General features: G+C 42.1%; 1 protein-coding gene across 1 annotated transcript in view; it reads right to left on the bottom strand.

Moving 5' to 3' along the window:
* Positions 1–1,245: 1,245 nt before the first annotated feature.
* The window catches only part of KALRN (kalirin RhoGEF kinase), a 4,346,166-nt gene continuing 4,324,797 nt past the window's right edge, over positions 1,246–22,614 (bottom strand). The window contains exon 60 of the mRNA XM_044074926.1: positions 1,246–2,445. Coding sequence (XP_043930861.1) covers positions 1,900–2,445 — 546 coding nt within the window. The 3' untranslated portion in view covers positions 1,246–1,899. The remainder of the gene's footprint in view (positions 2,446–22,614) is intronic.

The following is a 22,614-nucleotide window of genomic DNA, read 5'->3' as shown; positions in this document are numbered from 1 at the left end:
ATGTCGTACTCCATGCACTTCAGTACAAACTGCCTTATTAGTTGTTATGTATTGTTCCTCCCAAATAATTATTTAGTAGACTGACTACTCCCATTTTACCCATCCTAAATAAAATATTCCTGTTGACTTGCCCAAATATATACTGACACTACTAGTGCAAATACCTCCTACTTCATCTGAGGTTTCTGTTGTGATCCTAACCCTATGGTGTGGCTTTGTATACCCCTATCCCTGTGCTGTCAGTCTCCACATAAATGACCTTCCCATATGGATAACCCTGGATACAAAGTTCATCAGGTCTACCAAGCTCTGCAACTCTTTCAAAATTATTTTCTTTGCATTGCCTCAGCCAGCTTATTTACTTTATTTTATAGTCATGCTATCTCTTCCTCCATGTTTATCTCAATGCTCAAGAAGATTAAGCATGTAACTGGTCCCTCTATATGTTTTTCTGTTAGTGGTACCCCAAACTCTGTGGCAGTCTTCCTAAATTCCTGTAACCTTGCCTCACACCTGGAGTCCCTGACTCGCATCCTTTTGATAATGCAGGCTCAATGGACAGAAATCATCCCAGTAATGGGTAACATTCCACTTTTGTGTTCCCTGACACACCAGACATTTTTGAAAGGAGTTGAAGTTTTCAGAGATCACACATGCCACTGTACAGCTGATAGGCATGCAGCAATACACATAAAATGCGCATTCCACTTCGAATCCCAACAGTCACTACATTAATACTCTTCCAAAATGGGCTTTGTTTGCCTTAAGTGCTCCTTCCCCTCTGCGTTTACCAAACTCAAGGCTTTAATGAATGAAACATGGCCTAGACCCTAAAAATATAGGGCAAACAAAAATAAAAATGTATTGATCCTGTACACATAAATTTATAGTAAAAGGCAACAGATTTATGCTTTCTGAAGAGTAATGGTCTTCTGCTTCTAAAAAAAGTTTTGCTCTTGCTACCTATTCCCTTTTTATCCCAGACCTACTATTCCTAACTTACTCCTCATACCCCCTCCCTTTCCTGTTTCTCCTGCTCCCCTTCTATCCCCCTTCCCATCAAGCCTGCTATTTTCATTCAATTCCACTAGACCTGTGAGTCCTTCTCCCACATTGACTGTAGCTAAGGATTTAAGAATAACCTTTATTCTATATAGAGTTGGGTAAAGATTGCTTATAGCCTCCACACTATTAATGACGATTTTGAAAAATAAATGCATTTGAAATGAAGTCAGACTAGATACAAACATTTTGAAAACATTTATTTACAGCAGACAAATGCTCAGAATAGTACAGGCTGTGCATTATTCATCCAACAGTGACTAAAATCAAAACAGAACTGTAGATTTAAATGTTGTGTAAAAAAGTTTTTAGAGAAGCAGCAGGCAGATATGTGACAGGCAGGCACTGTTAACACAATCCTTAATGTATAAATAATAGCAAAATTATACTAAAATCTAACTGCTTGTGTAAACTTAATTATGGTTTAATGCATGTTTGATCTCCATAATCTTTCGAGTAACTTGAAATTTTTCCATGATTGTGTGAGTACTTATCTATGAGTGTAGTTATTGAAAAAACACATATACATGTTTAGTTTGTGGTATCACTGTTGGAGTATTCATTTTTTTATATATTGTACATAGCATAGTCAATAATTGTGTCTTTAAAATTCTAGACAGTTATGCTGAGCTGAGCAGTTAGCCCATATGTGAGTCAAATAATGCACAAGCGATGCTGAAAGTGGATAAACATCGCTTTGCATTGGCTTCAAAAATCAGCAGCATTATGGCTTTAATAAATCATTATCTTATAAAATTGTCCATTACAGCTGTAAGAAAGGGCATTAATGCACTGTGCACCAGAAGTCCTTCCTTTGCAAAACATTTTTCATGGAGATTATGTCCTTGGGCCATATTTGTTTGGCAAGAAACTCTTAATGTTAGTTACAGGATGTATGTCATGCTGATATTTGCGCCTTTCAATAAAAGAAGCAAGTCGGGTGGTATCTAGTGCAGTCTTTGAGTAACTGCCATTGTGTGGCTGTAACCAAGGGTGCTGTAAACAAGTTGCAGCTGTGGGTCTCATCCGGAAGTTACCCTGAAGGACAACCTTGATGAAATCTCGTGCCCCGAGACTGACACCATAAAAATATTCCTCTGGGAAACAGAAATCCAGCTGACATATATTCATGCATGTCTCTTCTAAACTTTCATCCAGAAATGGAGAGACTCCACTTAAAATCACATAGGTAAGGACACCTACACTCCAGATGTCAGAGCTCAGTGATACAGGACAGCCTTGGATAAGCTCAGGGGCAGCAAACTCTGGGTTGCCAAGGAACTGGTGTACATAGTAATGATTTGTAATATGCACTGCTTCTCCTAGGTCAATCAGCTTGACACGGGGCACTGTTATTCGAAGATCAATCAGAAGATTTTCTGGCTGTTGGAAGAACCAAAAAGATAGCTGGTTATAATAATTTTCAAATATGATAATTCTAAACAACAAAGTAATTAAAATAAGCAGAATACTTATTATTATTATTACCAACATCTACGAATATTAGTAATAATTACTTTGACAGCAAACAAAGGTTAAAACAAATAGATCATGAGTGCTGTCACCAGATTTACCTACAATATTGAGCTGTAGTGTCAGTTTGTTAACTTACATGATTGCACTTATGCCCATGTTGCCATTATTTTTCCCACTTCCCACAGTCTGCCATCCCTGATTCCATACTAAATATCTTTTCCTGGAGATATACCCACTGTCAATTGTGACATGCAGTAAATAATCAGGGAAAGTGAAAGACATTTGTCAGAGATGTACTATCTATGGGTACAGGGTTTTTCCTCTTGCCTCCTAATAGGGATCCAGTATATGAAGACTGCAAAGGTACAGAGTTTGAATGATTCATTCGTTTGCACAGTAACCCCTTCTTACGTAACTGAGGCATATTGGTAAAGAGAAACAGAAGTTTGTACTCTGATCTCCTTTTAGGTAATAAACAAGATTTCCTTTTGAGTGCAGTACTGTTTTAGAAATATATAATCCCATGACAGAATGTTGTGTGTGCTTGTTGTGAATTGTCGACATGGAATCTGTGCCAAGGTACTCTGCTCTTGTAAATGAACATAAGTTGTATTAGTTATCTCACAAGCAGACATCTAGTGAAGCCATGACTAAAATGTGTAAGTACAACCTTCCACAATGAACTATATCAGTGATATTCCAGACTCTGTACATGTTATTCATCATTTTTTTTTACATTTTTGTGTGTATGTGTGTGTGTGTGTGTGTGTGTGTGTGTGTGTGTGTGTGTGTGTGTGTGTGTGTAAAAACATGCTATAATTTTAGAAAAATAGGACCATGGCAAAATTTTTTTTTTTCTTGTTTGCTTTCTAATTGATTCAAAATAAGTCTAAATGAAACACCCATCAGTTAGACATTAGCTAGGAAATGAACATCTTTCACTCTTAGTGTATTCTTTGTGTTATTATTACATTATTACTCACATTTGTTTGTTTAAACAATAAGGTATACTGCAAGTATTTGTGCCCATTTACTCAACAAATTACAGGGCATATACATTAATTATGCAGATAATTCCATGCTGAACAATTTTGATTTTGGATATAGTGTTCTTTTGTCAGTTTTAAGTTATATTAAAGAATTAGGAAAACTGGATCTCTTGATGTCACATCCATCATTACTGAGCTACTTAATTCAAGCGTCTGTTTAATCAAAACTCTGTGTACGCGTGTGTGGTTTTGTATGTGTGTGTGTGTGTGTGTGTGTGTGTGTGTGTGTGTGTGTGTCTCCGTGTGTGCGTGTGTGTTTCTGCTGTGCGCAAGTGTTACTGAACTTTAATATTTTTGGTTTCTGTGTGCTTCATTTGACTTTTTTTCTGTGATTAATTTTGTGCAGTTCTGTACGTATGCTTTACTGTTAGGATCTACTGAAGCAGTCTGAGTTTATACTTAGTACTGTAGAGTTTCTGCAAAATCCACGGTACTTGTTCATAGGTTCATAGGTAGGTACTAGGCTATCTGCCCGAAGGCATTTATAAGCCTAGCCAGAATGTGTTGGCTTTTGCCACCCCCTTAGATTAGTTCCCTGTGCCTCTGTCCAGCAGATCCACTGAAGTGATCCCTGGGGTAAACTTTCTGTTTCCCACCCACTCGTCAAGGTTTCTCTTGAAAAATGCTAGCGAGGAGCTCTACCTAATGTAGACTGAAATCTTGTTCCAAAGCATGGGCAGTCTGTGGGACAGGAATCTATCCCTCCAGCACGTCCTATTTATTGTTGTGGTAAGGTTTAGATCCCTAGAGCATGTGGCTCGAGGGGATAAGGTTTTCTTTAGGTGGAGCATGTCCAACAATTCTTGGTTGGACATGGCCTTGTATGTCAGGCAGAGATCACCTCTTAGCAGGCGGTATGCAACCGAGTACAGCTGGGGTTTCTTCAGTCGAACTGCATAGGGCATCTGTTTGAGGCCAGTGATCCTCTTGGTGAGGTACTTCTGTGGTCTTTCCAGCTGTTGCAGGTGTCTTGTAAGGTACATCCCAAATGGGGCGTTGTACTCTATGATGGGTCTGATGAGTGATGAGTAGAGGGGCACAATGACCTCTTTTGATCTGGATGCAAACCGTTTTGTGATTAGGTGGGCCACTTAAAAGGATTTTCCAACCACTTTGGCAATTAGATTATCAAAGGAGAGATTACTATCTACTTGGGTCCCCCAGATCCCTTATTATGTTTTCTGTATTTAGTAGACTACCACCTATATGGTAGTTTGTGGATACTTTGTTATTTCCAAAGAGAATAACTATGCACTTTTTGGCATTTAGCTTGAGGCCATGATTTTGACACCAGGTATCTGTCTCAGTGAGACCCTTTTGGAGGATGTCTGTGTCAGCTGGTGAGTCAATTATAGCCCCTAGTTTGCAGTCGTCTGTGAACTTGGTCAGCCATAGTCCTCCTATACTTGTCTGTACTTCTGAGAAGTATATGCCAAACAGGAGGGGTCCTAGGACTGAGCCCTGGGAAACGCCACTTGTAACAGGTTTAGAGTCAGACCTAGCTCCTGCAACTCTCACCATGTGGGTTCTGTCCATGAGCCAATTGGCAACCCATCTTGTGACATAGGTTCATAGGTTCATAGGTTCATACTAGGCTATCTGCCCGAGGGCATTTATAAGTCTAGCCCATTGTTTTGTGGCTTACGCCACCCCTTTAGTATGGGGAACTATACCCATTATTTTGCTGTGCCTCTGTCGAGCAGTGACACTGAGGTAATTCCTGGGGTATATCTGCGATCTCCCATCCATTGGTCAAGATTTCTCTTGAACAAGGCCAGCGAGGTGCTCTGCCTCACATGTACCGGGATTTTGTTCCACAGCATAGGGAGTCTTTGGGTGATGAATCTATCTCTCCAGCACGTCCTATTAATAGCCGTGTCGAGGTTTAAGTCTCCCGCCCTTGTGGCTCTGATGGATCTAGATTTTTGAGGTGAAGCATATTCATCAAATCTGGGTTTGACATGGCCTTGTATGTTAGGCAAAGGTCACCTCTGAGCAAGCGGTAGCGACTGAATAGAGCTGGAGTTCTTTCAGTCGGGCAGCATAGGACAGATTTTGAGACCCTTTATCCTTTTGGTGAGGAACTTTTGTGGCCTCTCCAGCTGCTGCAAGTGTCGGGTCAGATACATTCCGAATGGGGCATTGTACTCAATCATTGGTCTGATGAGTGATGAGTAAAGGGAGACTATGACCTCCCTTGATCTAGATGAGAATCCCTTCATGATAAGGTGGGCAATGTAGAAGGACTTCCTAACTACTTTAGCTACATGGGTGTCGAATGACAGACTACTATCAACCTGGGTCCCCAGGTCCCTGATAACTTCTTCTGTGCTCAGTGGATTGCCACCTATTTGGTAGCTAGGGGTAACCTTGTTTTTCCCGAAGGGTATGACTATGCATTTTTGGCATTTAACTTTAGGCCGTGGCTCTGGCACCAGTTATCCGCTTCTGTGAGACCCTTCTGAAGGATATCTGTGTCAGATGTGTTTTCTACTATGGCCCAGTTTGCAGTCATCTGCAAACTTTGTCAGCCATAACCCTCCTGTGTTTGCTTGTACTTGGAAAAGTAGATGCCAAACAAGAGTGGGCCCAGGACTGAGCCCTGTGGGACACCACTTGTGACAGGCTTTGAGTCTGACATGGCGCCAGCAACTCTGACCCTGTGGGTTCTGTCACTCAGCCAGTTTGCAACCCATCTTGTGATGTATGGGTTAACATTTAAGCTGATGAGTTTTTCAATGATACCCGAGTGGGGTATTGTATCGAAGGCCTTAGCCAGATCGAGGTAGGCTGTATGGACTGCCTTTCCCTCATCAATGGCTTTGGTGACTGTTTCGAAAAAGTTAACCAACTTTAAAAGGCATGATCTGCCTTTGACAAAGCCAAACTGGGTTGGATCCAAAGTCTGCAAATTCCCTATGTCTTTATTTATGAGGTCCATTATGATCCTCTCCATGGCTTTGCAGATAAGGCTTGTCAAGCTAATGGGCCGGTAATTTCCAGGGTCTGTGGAGGCACCGCCTTTGTGAAGTGGGACCACAGTTGCAGTGCGCCACTCCCTGGGTACGTATCCAGAGGTAAGACTTTGATTAAACAGCTGTCCTAGCTGTGGGTTTAATTCCTCATTGAGTTCGTGGAGCACACAGCCGGGACACCATCGGGTCCCATGGATGCTGTGTTTTTGCTTTGGAGAGAGCAGTTCTCACTTGGGCGCTGGAGATGTTTGGGGGCTGCACTCATTTGGTATAGATATCTCTCCTTTGGGGAGGGGAGAAGTTTGCACTGAACCTGTCAGCCAGTATGTTGGCAATGTCTGTAGGATCAGTAATCTTCACATCATTTTGAACTAGTTCTGAGCATATCTGGGAGTTTCCTCCTAGGTTTCTAACATAGCTAAAGAAGGCCTTATGATTGTCTTTTGAGTCTTTAGCTATTTTCTCTCGAAATTTGCTTTGGATGATTTTATGAGAGCTCTTAGTTTTTTACTTATAGTGATCAAGGGTGTCTTACCTTTTAAGGATTTTGCTCTATCTTGTAGTAGCTTCCTCCTTTTGTTGTAGAGTTTGTTTATGGCTGGGGTCCACCAGACTGGACGCTTGCCTTTGGTACAAAGAGTCTTTGTTTTGCTTGGGATTGCCTTATCCATGCAGTCCTGCAGGTGCTGGTAGAAGGCGTTTGTAAGTGATTCAGCGGCTTGAGTATTGTTTTCCCGCTCGGGGGCCTGAAAGGAGACCACACTAGTCTTTAGAAGTGTGAAGTCGGCTTTTGAGAAGTTCTTTACTGTGGTCTTTTTATTTCAGGTGGGGGTGGGATGAGGACCTCCAGCGAGATTAGTTTGTGATCTGATCTCACCAGTGAGGGTATACTTCGGTGTTGAACATTGTGCTCCCATGTTCGTGATGATGAGATCAAGTATGTTATCTCCTCTTGTGGGGATGGTGACTAGTTGTTCCATGGCATTTGAGTTTATGAATTCCAGGAACTTTTGGGCTAGGGTGTTTGGGCTTGAGTAGTGTTCCCAGTCTATATTAGGGTAATTGAAGTCACCTAGTATGATGGTGTTTGGTGATACATTTATCCCTCTAGTGTTTTCAGGAAGGCCATGTGAGTTTCCTGAGTTTGTGAGGGTGGCCTGTAACATGCTACAATTTGCAGAGCAGTCTTGCCTATGGTTAATTGCACCTGGATGGTCTCCGATGCATCATGCGTTGCCACCAGTCTTGAGGTGTGGGTGTCCTTGATGAATATGGATACCCTCCTTTCTTGGTATTGTCCGGATTTTGGGGCGGAACGCATGATATGAGGTAAAACCTGATAGCGCTGGGGTGCTCTCAGGAGCCTTGAACCAGGTTTCTGTCACAGCACAGACATCGATGTTCTCCATACTGAGAAGGGCCTCGAGTGCGTGCATTTTGAGATTTAGACTTCTGGCATTGAGCAGCATTACCCTTAGTTTTTTCCCTTTTTGTGTTCTAGGGTGGTAGGTTTAGAATTTGAGCCTTGCCTAAAAAGGCACTATGGGGTGGCAAGAGCCTTTGCCAATATCCAGAATCCCAGGGTGACAGGTGCAAGCCGTCCCTTGCAAAGCAGCGTGGCTTGTCCAGCATGTCATCCCAGGCAGACAGATACTGGATCCCCTTTGAATGACACCAGTGTTTAAGCCAATTGTTAAAGCTGATCATCTTATCTCTGTATTGTGGCATCATTCTTGGTGAAGGTAGGATACTGCTCAAGGTCAGGGTCATACCTGCCTGGGCTACATAATCAGAGAGCTCCTCAATGTCTCTTTTCATGTAGTCCAAGGAGGTGCGCCTCAGGTCGCTTACACCAGCGTGGACAATGACTGAGTCATATTTGTACCTGCTGTTGAGAGACCTGAGTGCTTGCGTTATGTGGCGGATTCTAGCGCCCGACAGGCAGCTTACTGTGACCTTCTCCTTACTCAGTCTGGTGAGCGGGACATCAGTGTGTCTGACTATGGAGTCACCAATGACTAGTGTGTCTGGCATTGTGTTTGGCCTTAAGGGCTGTGACTGTTTGACACTCTGACTGTGAGGTCTATGTGTTGCGGGTGTTGTGTTCTGAGGTGGTGGTTGTTTGGGTGTCTGCTTTGGTGGCCTCTGCTGTTTTGGTAGATTTTTGATCAGAGCCTCCGAGTATGTCTTTGTGTGTTTATGTGTATGATTTGAGGTTGTAATGGTACTATGTGAGACTGGGTCTATAGTGTGTGTGGTAACCTTCTCCTCCTGACTGGTCTTGCCAGTCCTATGTTGAGAGAGCTCAGCCTCCAGTTTGGCCGTATAGTTGCATCTCTCACATGTATTTGTGTTTTGTGGGAGGAGGAAAGGGTTGTCTGTGTACATGAGGCAATTGAAACATTGCCTCAATATTCCCAGGTTCACCAGCTGAGCAGGAGAGGACACTAGCAACTGATCCCTCGACATGCTAGAAGGGTAGACGAAAAACTTTAAAAAAAGATTCCGGGGGACGTGGGTGACCGAGAAATGGGGGGTTGCCTTTTTGGGGTACTATCTATGACAAGAGTGCCGTATCAAGGTAATAAGTACTGTAGGAGCAAGTGCTAGGTTTAATAGATAGAGAATAGTCTACTTGGAGACAAGTAGAGTTGATCTTTTTAGTTATAGGATACGCTGATTTGATCAGTAGTATAGTTCGAGGAAGGTAGTTTTAAGGGAAATTTGAAGAGTGGACTTTAGGTAGCCGAATAGTTTAAACCTGCTTAACCGGCACTGCCCTAGTGTGCAACAGTGGCAGCTCAGCTTAACGCGTTTAGCTGCTTTTATACCAGGGGCTGGAAAAGCTAGAAACTGGCCCAAAACGACCAATAAACTACTAGTTACTGGCTGAAACCTCACAAAACTGGACAAAGGCAGCTCAATGCTTCCCACTCCCACTGGTAAGCAAGGTAGCTTCCCTTCCCCCAAATAAGGCAAGGAAACAGTACACAGGAACTACAACCAAAGCCCAGGAATCAGCAACTCTGAAACTGGACTAAACTAGTAAACCAGGAAAGCAAGGTAGCTTCCCTTCCCCCAAATAAGGCAAGGAAACAGTACACAGGAACTACAACCAAAGCCCAGGAATCAGCAACTATGAAACTGGACTAAACTAGTAAAGCAGGAAAAACAAGAGATATTTTTTTTCTTTTTTTTTTTCACAAAACAGGCAGAAACAGGTACAACAAACACTTATAAATGCTATGAATCAGCTACTACAGCTTACACAGAAGAATTTGCTACAAATACAGTCAAATAGTAACAAACAAGGATTCCAAGTGCAATATTAAGTTAAATGCAGTAAAAACAGCTTCAATGTAACAGAAAGGCAGGCGAAATACAGTTGCTAGGTATTCAGATGTGGAAAGCAACAAAAATATACTTAGTATCAAGAAAAGTCACTTATTCAGCTCTCTGCAGCCTGGATTACTCTGCTGGCCCACGTGGAGTCTGTGCTGAGTAGGTACAAGCTGAAAGTTTTATACCAGGGGGCTGGAAAAAGCTAGAAACTGGCCCAAAACGACCAATAAACTACTAGTTACTGGCTGAAACCTCACAAAACTGGACAAAAGGCAGCTCAATGCTTCCCACTCCCACTGGTAAGCAAGGTAGCTTCCTTCCCGAAATAAGGCAAGGAAACAGTACACAGCAACTACAACCAAAGCCCAGGAATCAGCAACTCTGAAACTGGACTAAACTAGTAAAGCAGGAAAGCAAGGTAGCTTCCCTTCCCCCAAATAAGGCAAGGAAACAGTACACAGGAACTACAACCAAAGCCCAGGAATCAGCAACTCTGAAACTGGACTAAACCAGTAAAGCAGGAAAAACAAGAGATATTTTTTCTTTTTTTTCTTAATTTTCACAAAACAGGCAGAAACAGGTACAGCAAACACTTATAAATGCTATGAATCAGCTACTACAGCTTACACAGAAGAATTTGCTACAAATACAGTCAAATAGTAACAAACAAGGATTCCAAGTGCAATATTAAGTTAAATGCAGTAAAAACAGCTTCAATGTAACAGAAAGGCAGGCGAAATACAGTTGCTAGATATTCAGATGTGGAAAGCAACAAAAAATATACTTAGTATCAAGAAAAGTCGCTTATTCAGCTCTCTGCAGCCTGGATTACTCTGCTGGCCCACGTGGAGTCTGTGCTGAGTAGGTACAAGCTGAAAGTTTTATACCAGGGGCTGGAAAAGCTAGAAACTGGCCCAAAACGACCAATAAACTACTAGTTACTGGCTGAAACCTCACAAAACTGGACAAAGGCAGCTCAATGCTTCCCACTCCCACTGGTAAGCAAGGTAGCTTCCCTTCCCCAAATAAGGCAAGGAAACAGTACACAGGAACTACAACCAAAGCCCAGGAATCAGCAACTCTGAAACTGGACTAAACTAGTAAAGCAGGAAAGCAAGGTAGCTTCCTTCCCCAAATAAGGCAAGGAAACAGTACACAGGAACTACAACCAAAGCCCAGGAATCAGCAACTCTGAAACTGGACTAAACTAGTAAAGCAGGAAAAACAAGAGATATTTTTTCTTTTTTTTCTTTTTTTTCACAAAACAGGCAGAAACAGGTACAGCAAACACTTATAAATGCTATGAATCAGCTACTACAGCTTACACAGAAGAATTTGCTACAAATACAGTCAAATAGTAACAAACAAGGATTCCAAGTGCAATATTAAGTTAAATGCAGTAAAAACAGCTTCAATGTAACAGAAAGGCAGGCGAAATACAGTTGCTAGGTATTCAGATGTGGAAAGCAACAAAAAATATACTTAGTATCAAGAAAAGTCGCTTATTCAGCTCTCTGCAGCCTGGATTACTCTGCTGGCCCACGTGGAGTCTGTGGGGTTTATGTTCAGGCTGGTGAGATTGTCTATAATACCAGAATGGGGAATGGTGTTGAAGGCCTTTGCGAGGTCTAGGTAGGCTGTGTGTACCACCTTTCCCTCGTTTATAGCCTTGGTAACTGTCTCAAAGAAGTCCACCAGGTTTAGGAGACATGATCTGCCCTTAACAAAGCCGAACTGGGTAGAGTCCAGTGTTTGGAGGTTCCCAACATCTCTGTTAATGAGTTCCATGATGATGCACTCCATAGCCTTGCAAACCAAGCTAGTCAGGCTTATAGGGTGATGGTTCCTGGGGTTTGTTGTGGCTCCACCTTTGTGCAGCAGAATAACCATTGCTGTGCACCACTCTATGGGTACGTAGCCTGTGGAGAGGCTGAGTTTGAAAAGTGTGTTTAAGTGAGGGATTAGTTCATCTTTGAGCTCGTGAAGGACTCAGCCTGGGACACCATCCGGTCCCATTGATGCTGTGTTTTTGGCTTTGGAGAGGGCTATTTTAACCTGTGTTTCTGTGATTTCAGGGGCTCTACATTCTTCTGGTATGGTTATGGGCACTTTTGGGAGTGAGAGGGGGGTGAAGTTTGCAATTAACCTGTCTGCCAGGATGTTGGCAATATCGGTTGGTTCAGTGTGTTTTTTGCCATTCTGCAGTAACTCCGAGCAGATCTGAGCATCGCCACTTAGATTCTTGACATAGCTAAAGTATGACTTGTGGTTATCTTTGGAGTCCTTGGCAAGTTTTCTTTCAAAGCACGACTTGGACAACTCTATGAGGGATCGTAGTTTCTTGCTGATACTGATCAGGGATGTCCTCCCTTCTTGAGATTTTACTCTTTTCTGTACTAGTTTCCTCCTTCTATTGTATAGCTTGTTTATGGCAGGGGTCCACCAGACTGGTTTCCTTTTCTTAGAGGAGTGAGTCTTGGTTTTGCTTGGGATAGCATGATCCATGCATTCTTGTAGGTGCCCGTAGAATGCATTAGTAAAAGATTTTGCAGCTTGGACAGCGTTATCCTTTAGCATGGGGGCTTTGAAACTTTCCACCTCCATCTTAAGTAACGTGAAGTTTGCTTTTGAAAAGTTTTTCACTGTGGTTTCCTTGTCCGGGGGTGGAGACGGAATGTGGATATCCAAAGTGATTTGTTTATGGTCAGATCTAACCATAGGTTCATAGGTTAGTACTAAGCTAACTGCCCTTGTGAGCCATTTTAAGCCTAGCCAATTATCTCTTGTGAGACTCAAACCCTGCACCTTGTGCTTGCAAGACAAACACCTTAACCATTAGGCCACTCTCCCAACCCGTGGAGTGGCACAGCACCCCAGAGAGGGGTTGACCTCTGGTGTGGAACACTGGTCGCCCATGTTGGTGATGACCAGGTCTAATATGTTGTCACCTCTGGTGGGAGTGTTGACCAGTTGTTCCAGGGCATTTGAGTTTATAAATTCTAGGAAATGTTGAACAAGGGAGTTAGTATTTGAGTAGTTCTCCCAGTTAATGTTTGGGTAGTTGAACTCACCCAATATTAGGGTGTTTGGTAGGACCTTTATGTTACCCAGTGTTTCCAGAAATGCGGAATGGGGGTCCTGGGACTTGGGTGATCTGTAGCAAGCTACAATTTGAATTGCAGTTTTGCCTGTTGTTAGTTGCACGTGGATAATCTCTGACGCATCATGCTGTGCCACTAACCAGGAGGTGTAGGTATCCTTGATGAATATGGATACTCCCCCCGCCTTTTGTATTTTGGTCTGGGTTCTGTGGCCAAAATGTATGGTATGAGTTGTAGTCTGGTAGTGCTGGGGTGCTCTCTGGAGCCATAAACCAGGTTTACTAGAAGTGCATAAACCTACTCATCCCCCAGGCAAAAAACTTCTTTCATTCAGCCTCGCTCGCCTCTGGAACTCCTTACCACCAAACATCCGCACCACCTCTAACCATTCTACCTTTAAGAAGTCTCTTTTCCTACACCTAGCATCACAGTGGGAATGCTCTTGCTCCCACCCCACATAACTAACTCTACTTAATGTCCTTTAATATCACATCCTTCTTTTAGCTACTATACTTGTTCTCTAATTTGTATTAATTTTTTGCATTTTTCTATTGCTAACATATTTTTTCTCTCAATGTATTAATTGTTATGACTGCTATTATATATCTGAATAGTTTCACATTATTCTGACTACATTGTAATAATAACGTTCTGTCCCTAGACTGTCTCTGTCGAATATTATATGTATTTTTTTTTTTTTTTTTTTTCTGGAGCTTTTCTCCCCTGGACTCCATTGAAAACAGATTCTTTAAGGCCCAATGGACTATCCTGGTAAACCAACTGCAATAAATAAATAATAAATAAATAAATTCTGTTACTGCACATATATCGATTTTCTCAATACTGAGGAGTGCCTCAAGTGCATGCATTTTGAGGTTAAGACTTCTGGCACTGAGTAGTATTACCCTCTGATTTTTGTTACTTGTGCTATTTACGGTGGTGGGTTTGTCTTTTGAGCCTTGCCTAAAAAAGGCACTATGGGGGTGGCAAGAGCCTTGGCCAGTATTCGAAAGCCTAAGGGTGACAGGTGCAAGCCGTCTCTAGCGAAGAAGTGTGGCTTCTCGAGCATGTCATCCCAGGCAGACAGACACTGGATCCCCTTTGAATGACACCAGAAACTTAGTCAAGTGTTGAAACTGATAATTTTTTCTTTATACCGTGGTATCATTCTTGGTGAGGGCAGGATGCTACTCAGGGTCAGGGTCATACCGGCCTGGGCTACGTGATCAGAGTGCTCTTCCATGTCTCTTTTCATGTAGTCCAGGGAGGTATGGCTCAGGTCATTCACACCAACATGGACAGTGACAGTGTCATATTTGTACTTTTTCTGGAGTGACCTGAGTGCTTGTGTTATGTGGCGGATCCTGGCACCTGACAGGCAGCTAACAGTAACCTTCTCCTTATTCAGCCTAGTGAGTGGGACGTCAGTGTGCCTGACTATAGTCACCTATTACTAGTATGTTGGGTATGTTATTTTGCCTTGAGGGCGTGGCACACTGGTTTTGTGAAGTATGTGTTTCATGGTTTGTATTGGGGGGTGGGGGTTGCTTGGATGCCTGCTTTGGAGGGCTCTGTTGCTTTTGCAGATTTTTATTTAGGGCCTCTGAGTATGTTTTTGTGTATTTATGTGTGGTTTTTGATGGTGCTGGTTTAATGGGTCTATGTGAGACTGGTGGTGTGATGCCAGTATTTCCTTCTCCTCTTGACTGTCTGATCCAGTCTTGGGTTGAAAGAGCTTAGCCTCCAGTTTGGCTGTATAATTGCATCTCTCGCATGTATTAGTGTTTGGTGGTAGGAGGAGAGGGTTGTCTGTGTACATGAGGCAGTTGTAACATTGCCTCAGAATGCCAAGATTCACCAGTTGGACTGGAGAGTACACCTGAAACTGCCTTTTGGACATGCCTGGATAGGTACAGTAAACTGTTTTACTGAATGTCTGGTAAGGTCAAATAGAGAGCCTTGTTCTTTTGTAGTGCTAGGGTTTATAAGTGCTTGCTATGAGTTTTGAGCAAGTGCCGGGCTGAGAAATGAATGGCTTGAGTGCTTAAGTTGAAAGTTTGTCTAGTTCCAAGGGAAAAATGGAGTGTTTATGGGTGTTTTCACTTTGTGGTTGTGTAATCACATAATTACTACATTTAAGTAAAGAGATGTGGGTGTAAATGCCCCACAAAATCACTTTTTTGAAAATTGATGTTTGTGGTATTGATTTATTGGGTCCAGTTTAATAGACTTGAATTTAATGTATTCACCTGTATGAAGTTATCTGTATAAACACATAAATGCTAACTGTATACGTATTTAGATCCTTAACAACCTTTGCACAGGTGTTTTGTTTTAATGTTGTTCACATTTAATTTGTTTCCTAAAAATAAGCATGAATGTTTCTATATATTTTTTTTTGCAATTTCACACATACTTTAATGACATTTGTAATAAAAACATATGATATGATTTTCTGTAGCTGAATAGCATGATAGTTACCAATGACCTATATCTGTGTTACTATGTTATATAATTCTTAGTCCTGTCAGCTGCTTAAAACTGATGATATAGGCAGGATAACTATATATTTTAATGTTGTGGAAAAGATGCTGATTTTTGTTTATCACACACTGGCTAGTGTATGACTTTTTTATCGCTGCTGTATTTATATATCATCATTTTTAGGTCTTTGCCAAAACATTGCTAAATTGCATTTATATGTATAGTTTTAGGAAGGCTGCTAAACAACTGGCAAGATTTCAAAACAATTCATGCAAGGCAAGTTGCTGCCACGGAGTTATGGATGTTGTTGGGCACTGAAGTTTCAGGTAATATGCATTAGTAGAAGTAGAATAATGAAATAAATGTGCAACCGTTGCAGTTATATGGCAGCTGTTTGTGAACTACTCATAATTCTGTAAACCTTTGGAGTACTATATATGACTCTGTAAACTTTTGGACTACTGCAGTGCCTTTTTAAAGAAGTAAAAGCTAGCATACCACTCACAATCCACTTGTATGCCGCAAACTATAACTGATGGAGAAAGTGAAATGCATGTTTTTCTTGTAGGAACAACCCTGCAGTAAAATATGCTGATGGCACTGGAGTTCACCAAACCTTCTGTACTCTCTGCAGCAAAGATGTGCGTCAGCATCAGCTAGTTAGACCAGCTCACTCACCAGGATGTTATCAATAGGTACTGACTGATGGGAGAGTGAAAAAGCAGGTACTGGTTTTGTGTGACCTGTGTGTACCACACAATTCTGTGTAGGCAGTAATTTATTTATTTATTTCCAGTTTGATGACTGGGGAGGTCCACTGGGCTCAATGAGCCCGTTTTCAGTGGAGACCTGGGGTGAAAAGCTCCATATTACATAGTAAAACTAAGCAAAGTATAATAGCAAAGTTGAAGAACATACATTACATAATAGAGACAAGTTGTACATTGGTTATAAAGCATCTAAAATTGTATGATGGCAGTAAAGAAAATTCTTCCCAGAAAGGGGAGAATAAAAGGTGGAAAGTACATCATTTACAATGTATACATTCATGATATTGATGTATTCATAAAGAGGCAGTTGAATAATAGAAAAAGTTGGAGAACATACATTACATTTTAAATTAGAGACAAGTTGTTGTTCTTTGTTACATAGCATCTAAAATTGTATGATGGCAGTAATAAGAATCATTCCCAGAAAGGGGACAGTAAAAGGCAGATAGTAAACTATTTACAATATATACATTCAAGATATTGATGTTAGATTACATTATATTCAGAATGAGGCAGTTGTTAGGAAATCAGTGTGGAGTAGAGTTACTTATAGTTTAGGTAGGGAGATCAGTATGAATTAGAGTTACTAGTAGGTTAGGTAGGGAGAATGCAATTGTATTTCCAATTATAAGAGAGGTAGGAATGGAGCTGAGTTTTAAAGTGTTCAAAGTTTTCAGAAATTCTTAGAGAAGGAGGGAGAGAATTCCATTTTTTGGCTAAGGAAAAGGATAGGAGAAGCTGACCAGCGGGACGGTTTGGTTTGTGTACAGTAATTAGATTTTGGTGGGCAGATTTTAGAGTTCTGTGTGGGGTGTATGACTGTAAGATGTTAGTTAGTGCTGGGCATTTGTTTTTCTTTCGGCTTTTCCCAGTTAGGGGTCACCTCAGCGGAACTCCGGTCCGCTAATGATTGGCAGTCGATTTTTATGGTGCCAAGGTTCCAGTCTGACACCCAACCTTCAACGAAGGCACACCCATTCACGCATGTCTTTTCGAATGCCACTCAACCATGGGGAGAATATGCAGACTCCACACAGAAGGCGCTCCAGCCGAGAATCGAATGGGAGAACCACTTGCTGTGAGGCGACAACGCTCCCGCTGCACCACCGCGGCTTACAGTTAGTGCTGGGCATTTAGCTAGTTTAAATATTAGCTTGTGGGCTGTAGTGAGTTGGAGGTAGTGAAGGTAGTTGGGGAGTTCTAGCCAATTTAGCAGGCAGAGAGCGGTACAGTGGTGGGAGGAGTATTTGGATTTGGTGGCAAATTTTGAGATTTTGTTATGACAGATTTCCAGTTTGGAAGAGAGAGAGGAAGATAGGTTGGTTAGTAGGGGAGCACCGTACAATAGTGACGGTAGTACATAGGTAGTGGCGAGGGTGTGTCTTGTAGAAGGAGAGAGAAAGTGGAAGTTTGTGTACAGCATACCAAGTTTTTGATGTGTTTTCTTAATATTTTGCTGAATATGGGTGTCGAATTTTAGGTGTTCATCTATAGCAACCCCAAGAAGTTTAGCAAAAGGAAGAACTTCTATGGTGGAGTTGGCATGGCTGATAATTTGGAAAGAGTTTTTATCGAGAGGGAGGGATTTTGAGGGAGATAATAGTAGAATTTTGGATTTGCTGGCATGCAGAGAGAGGTGGTTTTGAAGCATCCAGTTCTCAGTGGTTGAGAAGGCAGTTTGAGTTTTTGTTTTGAGCTCGAGGAGGTTAAAGGCAGAGCAGACTAAAGTTGAGTCGTCTGCATATTGTACCATCTTAGTGTAAGGAATGGCTGCATGGAAGTCATTGATATTAAATAGCATCGGACCAAGTATGGATCCCTGGGTTACCCCAGTGGGGGTGGGTAGGAAGGCTGAGGTGCCACTTCTCCATTTCACGGCTTGAGATCTGTCGACAGGTAGTTTTTGAACCAGGTTAGTGAGTTCTGAGAGAGATTAAGCTTATAAAGGTGGTTCAGGAAATGGGTATGGGAGACTGTATCAAAAGCCTTGGAGAGGTCTAGAAGGACTGCGGATACAGTTTCACCAGAATCACTGGTGTGGTTTACTATGTCTAGGAAAGAGAGAAGAGCAGTTATTATGCTATGGTCAGGATGGAAACCGTGTTGTGTTGGGGTGATGAGTTGGTTATTGGTAAGGAAAGGCATGAGCTGGAGGTGTATGCATTTTTCAAGAATTTTTGAAATTGGGGAGAGAATGGCTATGGGTCGGAAGTTTGAGATATTATTTTTACCTTCTTTGTGGAGGGGTAGGATAAAGGCTGCACACCACAGTTTGGGGACGTAAGATTCCTGTATGGATCTATTAATGAGAATGGCGATTCCATCTGTGACAATTTTTAGAAAGAGTGAGGGGATAGTGTCAGGGGCACTCGAGCATGGCTTTAGTTTAGAGAGAAGTTTTTTTATGTATGAGGTAGAGATGGGTTTAAGATGAAATATGGGAGGAGCGTTAGGGATGGAAGGTTGGGTAATCAAACCCTACCTCACATATGAACCTTTTCAGACAGTATGCAAACCCTATACCAGCCAGCATGCAAATCCTATCCTACATGTGTGGCTGTGTAGCCATCATGGAAACTGTATCCCACACAAGTGCCTCTATAGTTAGCATGCAAATCCTATCCCACATCTACCTGAGTACTCAGCATGCAAATCCTGTCCCACATGTACTTAAGCAGTCAGTCTGCAAATCACATCCCACACATACCTAAGTATATGCAAATCCTATGGCACATGTACCTGAATAGTCAGTATGCACATCCCATCCACATGTACCTAAGTAGTTGGCATGGAAACCCTATTCCACTTATAACTAAGTAGTCATCCTGCAAATTCTATCCCACAGGTACCTGAGTAGTCAGTATTTATTCCTATCCCACACATACCTGAGTAGTGTATATGTAAATCCTATCCCATATGTACCAGAGTAGTCAGCCTGCAAATCCTATACCACATGTACCCGAGTAGTCAGTATGCAAATCCTATCCCACATGTATGTACCCGAGTAGTCAGTATGCAAATTCTATCCCACATGTACCTGAGTAGTCTGTATGCAAATCCTATTCCACATGTACCTGAGTAGTCTCTATGCAAATCCTATCCACATATACCTGAGTAGTCAGCCTGAAATCCTATCCCACTTGTGCTAGAGTAGTCAGTATGCATTCTATTCCACATGTACCTGAGTAGTGTATATGTAAATGCTATCCCACATATACCTGAGTAGTCAGTCTTGAAATCCCATCCCATATCTACCTCAGTAGTTAGCCTTGAAATCCAATCCCACATGTACCTGAGTAGTCAGTCTGGAAATCCTTACCCACATGCACCTGAGTAGTGAGCCTGCAAATCCTATCCCACATGTACCTGAGTAGTCAGTATGCAAATCCTATCACACATGTACCTGAGTAACCAGTATGCAAATCCTATCCCACATGTACCTGAGTAGTCAGTATGCAAATCCTATCACACATGTACCTGAGTAACCAGTATGCAAATCCTATCCCACATGTACCTGAGTAGTCAGTATGCAAATCCTATCCCACATGTACCTGAGTAGTCGGCTTTGAAATCATATCTCACCTGTACATGAATAGTTAGCCTACAAATTCTGCCACACATATACCTGAGTAGTCAGAATGCAAATCCTATCCCACATGTACCTGAGTAGTCAGCCTGCAAATTATTCCCACATGTATCTGAGTAATCAGAATGCATATCCTATCCTCCACATACCTGAGTAGTCTGCATACAAAACATATCACCCATGTATCCGAGTAGTCAGTATGCAGCTGCAGCAAAAATGTGCATCAGCATCAGCTAGTTAGACCAGCTCACTCACCAGGATGTTATCAATAGGTACTGACTGATGGGAGAGCAAGAAAACGGGTACTGGCTTTGTGTGACCTGTGTGTACCACACAAGTCTGTGTAGACAGTAATCAAGCCCTACCTCACATATGAACCTGTTCAGACAGTATGCAAACCCTATACCAGCCAGCATGGAAACCCTATCCTACATGTGTGGCAGTGTAGCCATCATGGAAACTGTATCCCACACTAGGTTCATAGGTTCATACTAGGCTATCTGCCCTAGGGCATTTATAAGCCTAGCCAGAATGTGTTTGGCTTTCGCCACCCATTTTAAATTTATTTTGCTATGCCCTTTTTTGAGGTTAGTATACTGTGCCTCTGTCTAACAGTGACACAGAAGTGATACCCGGGGTAAACCTATGATCCCCCAGCCACTCATCAAGATTCCTCTTGAAGAGAGTCAATGAGGGACTCTGCCTAACCTGGACTGGGATTTTATTCCAGAGTGAAGGGAGCCTCTGGGTTATGAATCTGTCCCTCCAACATGTCCTATTTATTTCAGTGCTGAGGTTCAAGTCTCTCGAGCGCGTAGCTCGATGGGATTTGGATTTTCTGAGGTGCAGCATGTCCATTAATTCCGGGTTGGACATGGCTTTATACGTCAGGCACAGATCGCCTCTGAACAGGCGGTATGCTACTGAGTAGAGCTGGAGTTTCTTTAACCGGGCAGCATATGGCGTCTGTTTGAGCCCTTTGATCCTCTTGGTGAGGTACTTTTGGGGTCTTTCCAGTTGCTGCAGGTGTCTGGTAAGGTACATCCCAATAGGGTTTGCATACTGACTACTCAGGTGCATGTGGTATAGAATTTACAGGCTGACTACTCTGGTACATATGGGATAGGATTTACATATACACTACTCTGATACGTGTGGGATAGGAATGCATACGGACTACTCAGGTACGCGTGGGACAGGATTTGCAGGCTGACTACTCAGGTACCTGTGGGATAGAATTTGCAGGATGACTACTTAGTTACAAGTGGAATAGGGTTTCCATGCCAACTACTAGTGCCTCTATAGTTAGCATGCAAATCCTATCTCACATCTACTTAAGTACTCAGCCTGAAAATCCTATCCCACATGTACTTAAGTAGCCAGTCTGCAAATCCTATCCTACACATACCTAAGTAGTATGCAAATCCTATGGCACATGTACCTGAATAGTCAGTACGCACATCCTATCCACATGTACCTAAGTAGTTGGCATGGAAACCCTATTCCACTTGTAACTAAGTAGTCATCCTGCAAATTCTATCCCACAGGTACCTGAGTAGTCAACCTGCAAATCCTGTCCCACGTGTACCCGAGTAGTCCGTATGCATTCCTATCCCACACGTATCAGAGTAGTGTATATGTAAATCCTATCGCATATGTACCAGAGTAGTCAGCCTGTAAATTCTATACCACATGCACCTGAGTAGTCAGTATGCAAACCCTATCCTACATGTACCTGAGTACTCAGCCTGCAAATCCTATCCCATATGTACCTGAGTAATAAGTATGCAAATGCTATCACATATGTACTTGAGTGGTCAGTATGCAAAATCCTATCCCACATCTACCTGAGTAGTCAGTATGCAAATCTTATCGCACATACCTGAGTAGTCGGATTTGAAATCACATTCCACATGTACATCAATAGTTAGCCTACAAATTCTGCCATACATGTACTTGAGTAGTCAGAATGCAAATCCTTTCCCACATGTATCTGAGTAATCAGAATGCATATCCTATCCTCCATGTACCTGAGTAGTCTGCATGTAAAACATATCCCCCATGTACCTGAGTAGTCAGTATGCAATTCCTATCTCACATGTACCTGAGTATTCAGTATACTAATACTATCCCACATGTAAATGAGTAGTCAGTATGCAAATACTATCCCATATGTCCCTGAGTAGTCAGTATGCAAGTCATATCCCCATGTTTCTGATTACTTAGCCTGGAAATACACATGTGCCTGTGTAGACAGTCAGCAAATTCTGTCTTGCATATACCTGAGTATTCAGTATGCAAATACTATCCTGCATGTAAATGAGTAGTCAGTATGCAAATACTATCCTATATGTACCCGAGTAGTCAGTATGCAAACACTATCCCTTATGTCCCTGAGTAGTCAGTATGCAAGTCCTATCCCCATGTTCCTGATTACTTAGCCTGGAAATACACATGTGCCTGTGTAGACAGTCAGCAAATTCTATCCTGCATATATCTGAGTAGTCAGTATGCAAATCTTATCCACATGTACCTGAGTAGTGAGTATCCACATCCTATCCACATGTGCCTGAGTAGTCGGCATGGAAACCCTATCCCACATGTACTTGAATAGTCAGAATGGAAATCCTATCCCATATGTACCTGCGTGGTCAGTCAGCAAATCCTATCCAACATGTACCGAGTAGTCAGTATGCAAACACTATCCCACATGTACCTGAGTAGCCAGTATGCAAACCCTATCCCATATGTACCCGAGTAGTCAGTATG

Source organism: Protopterus annectens, chromosome 6.part0, assembly GCF_019279795.1.
Source record: "Protopterus annectens isolate FY-2018-M chromosome 6.part0, PAN1.0, whole genome shotgun sequence".
NCBI lineage: Eukaryota > Metazoa > Chordata > Ceratodontiformes > Protopteridae > Protopterus > Protopterus annectens.
This window is presented reverse-complemented; position numbering and strand designations above follow the sequence as displayed.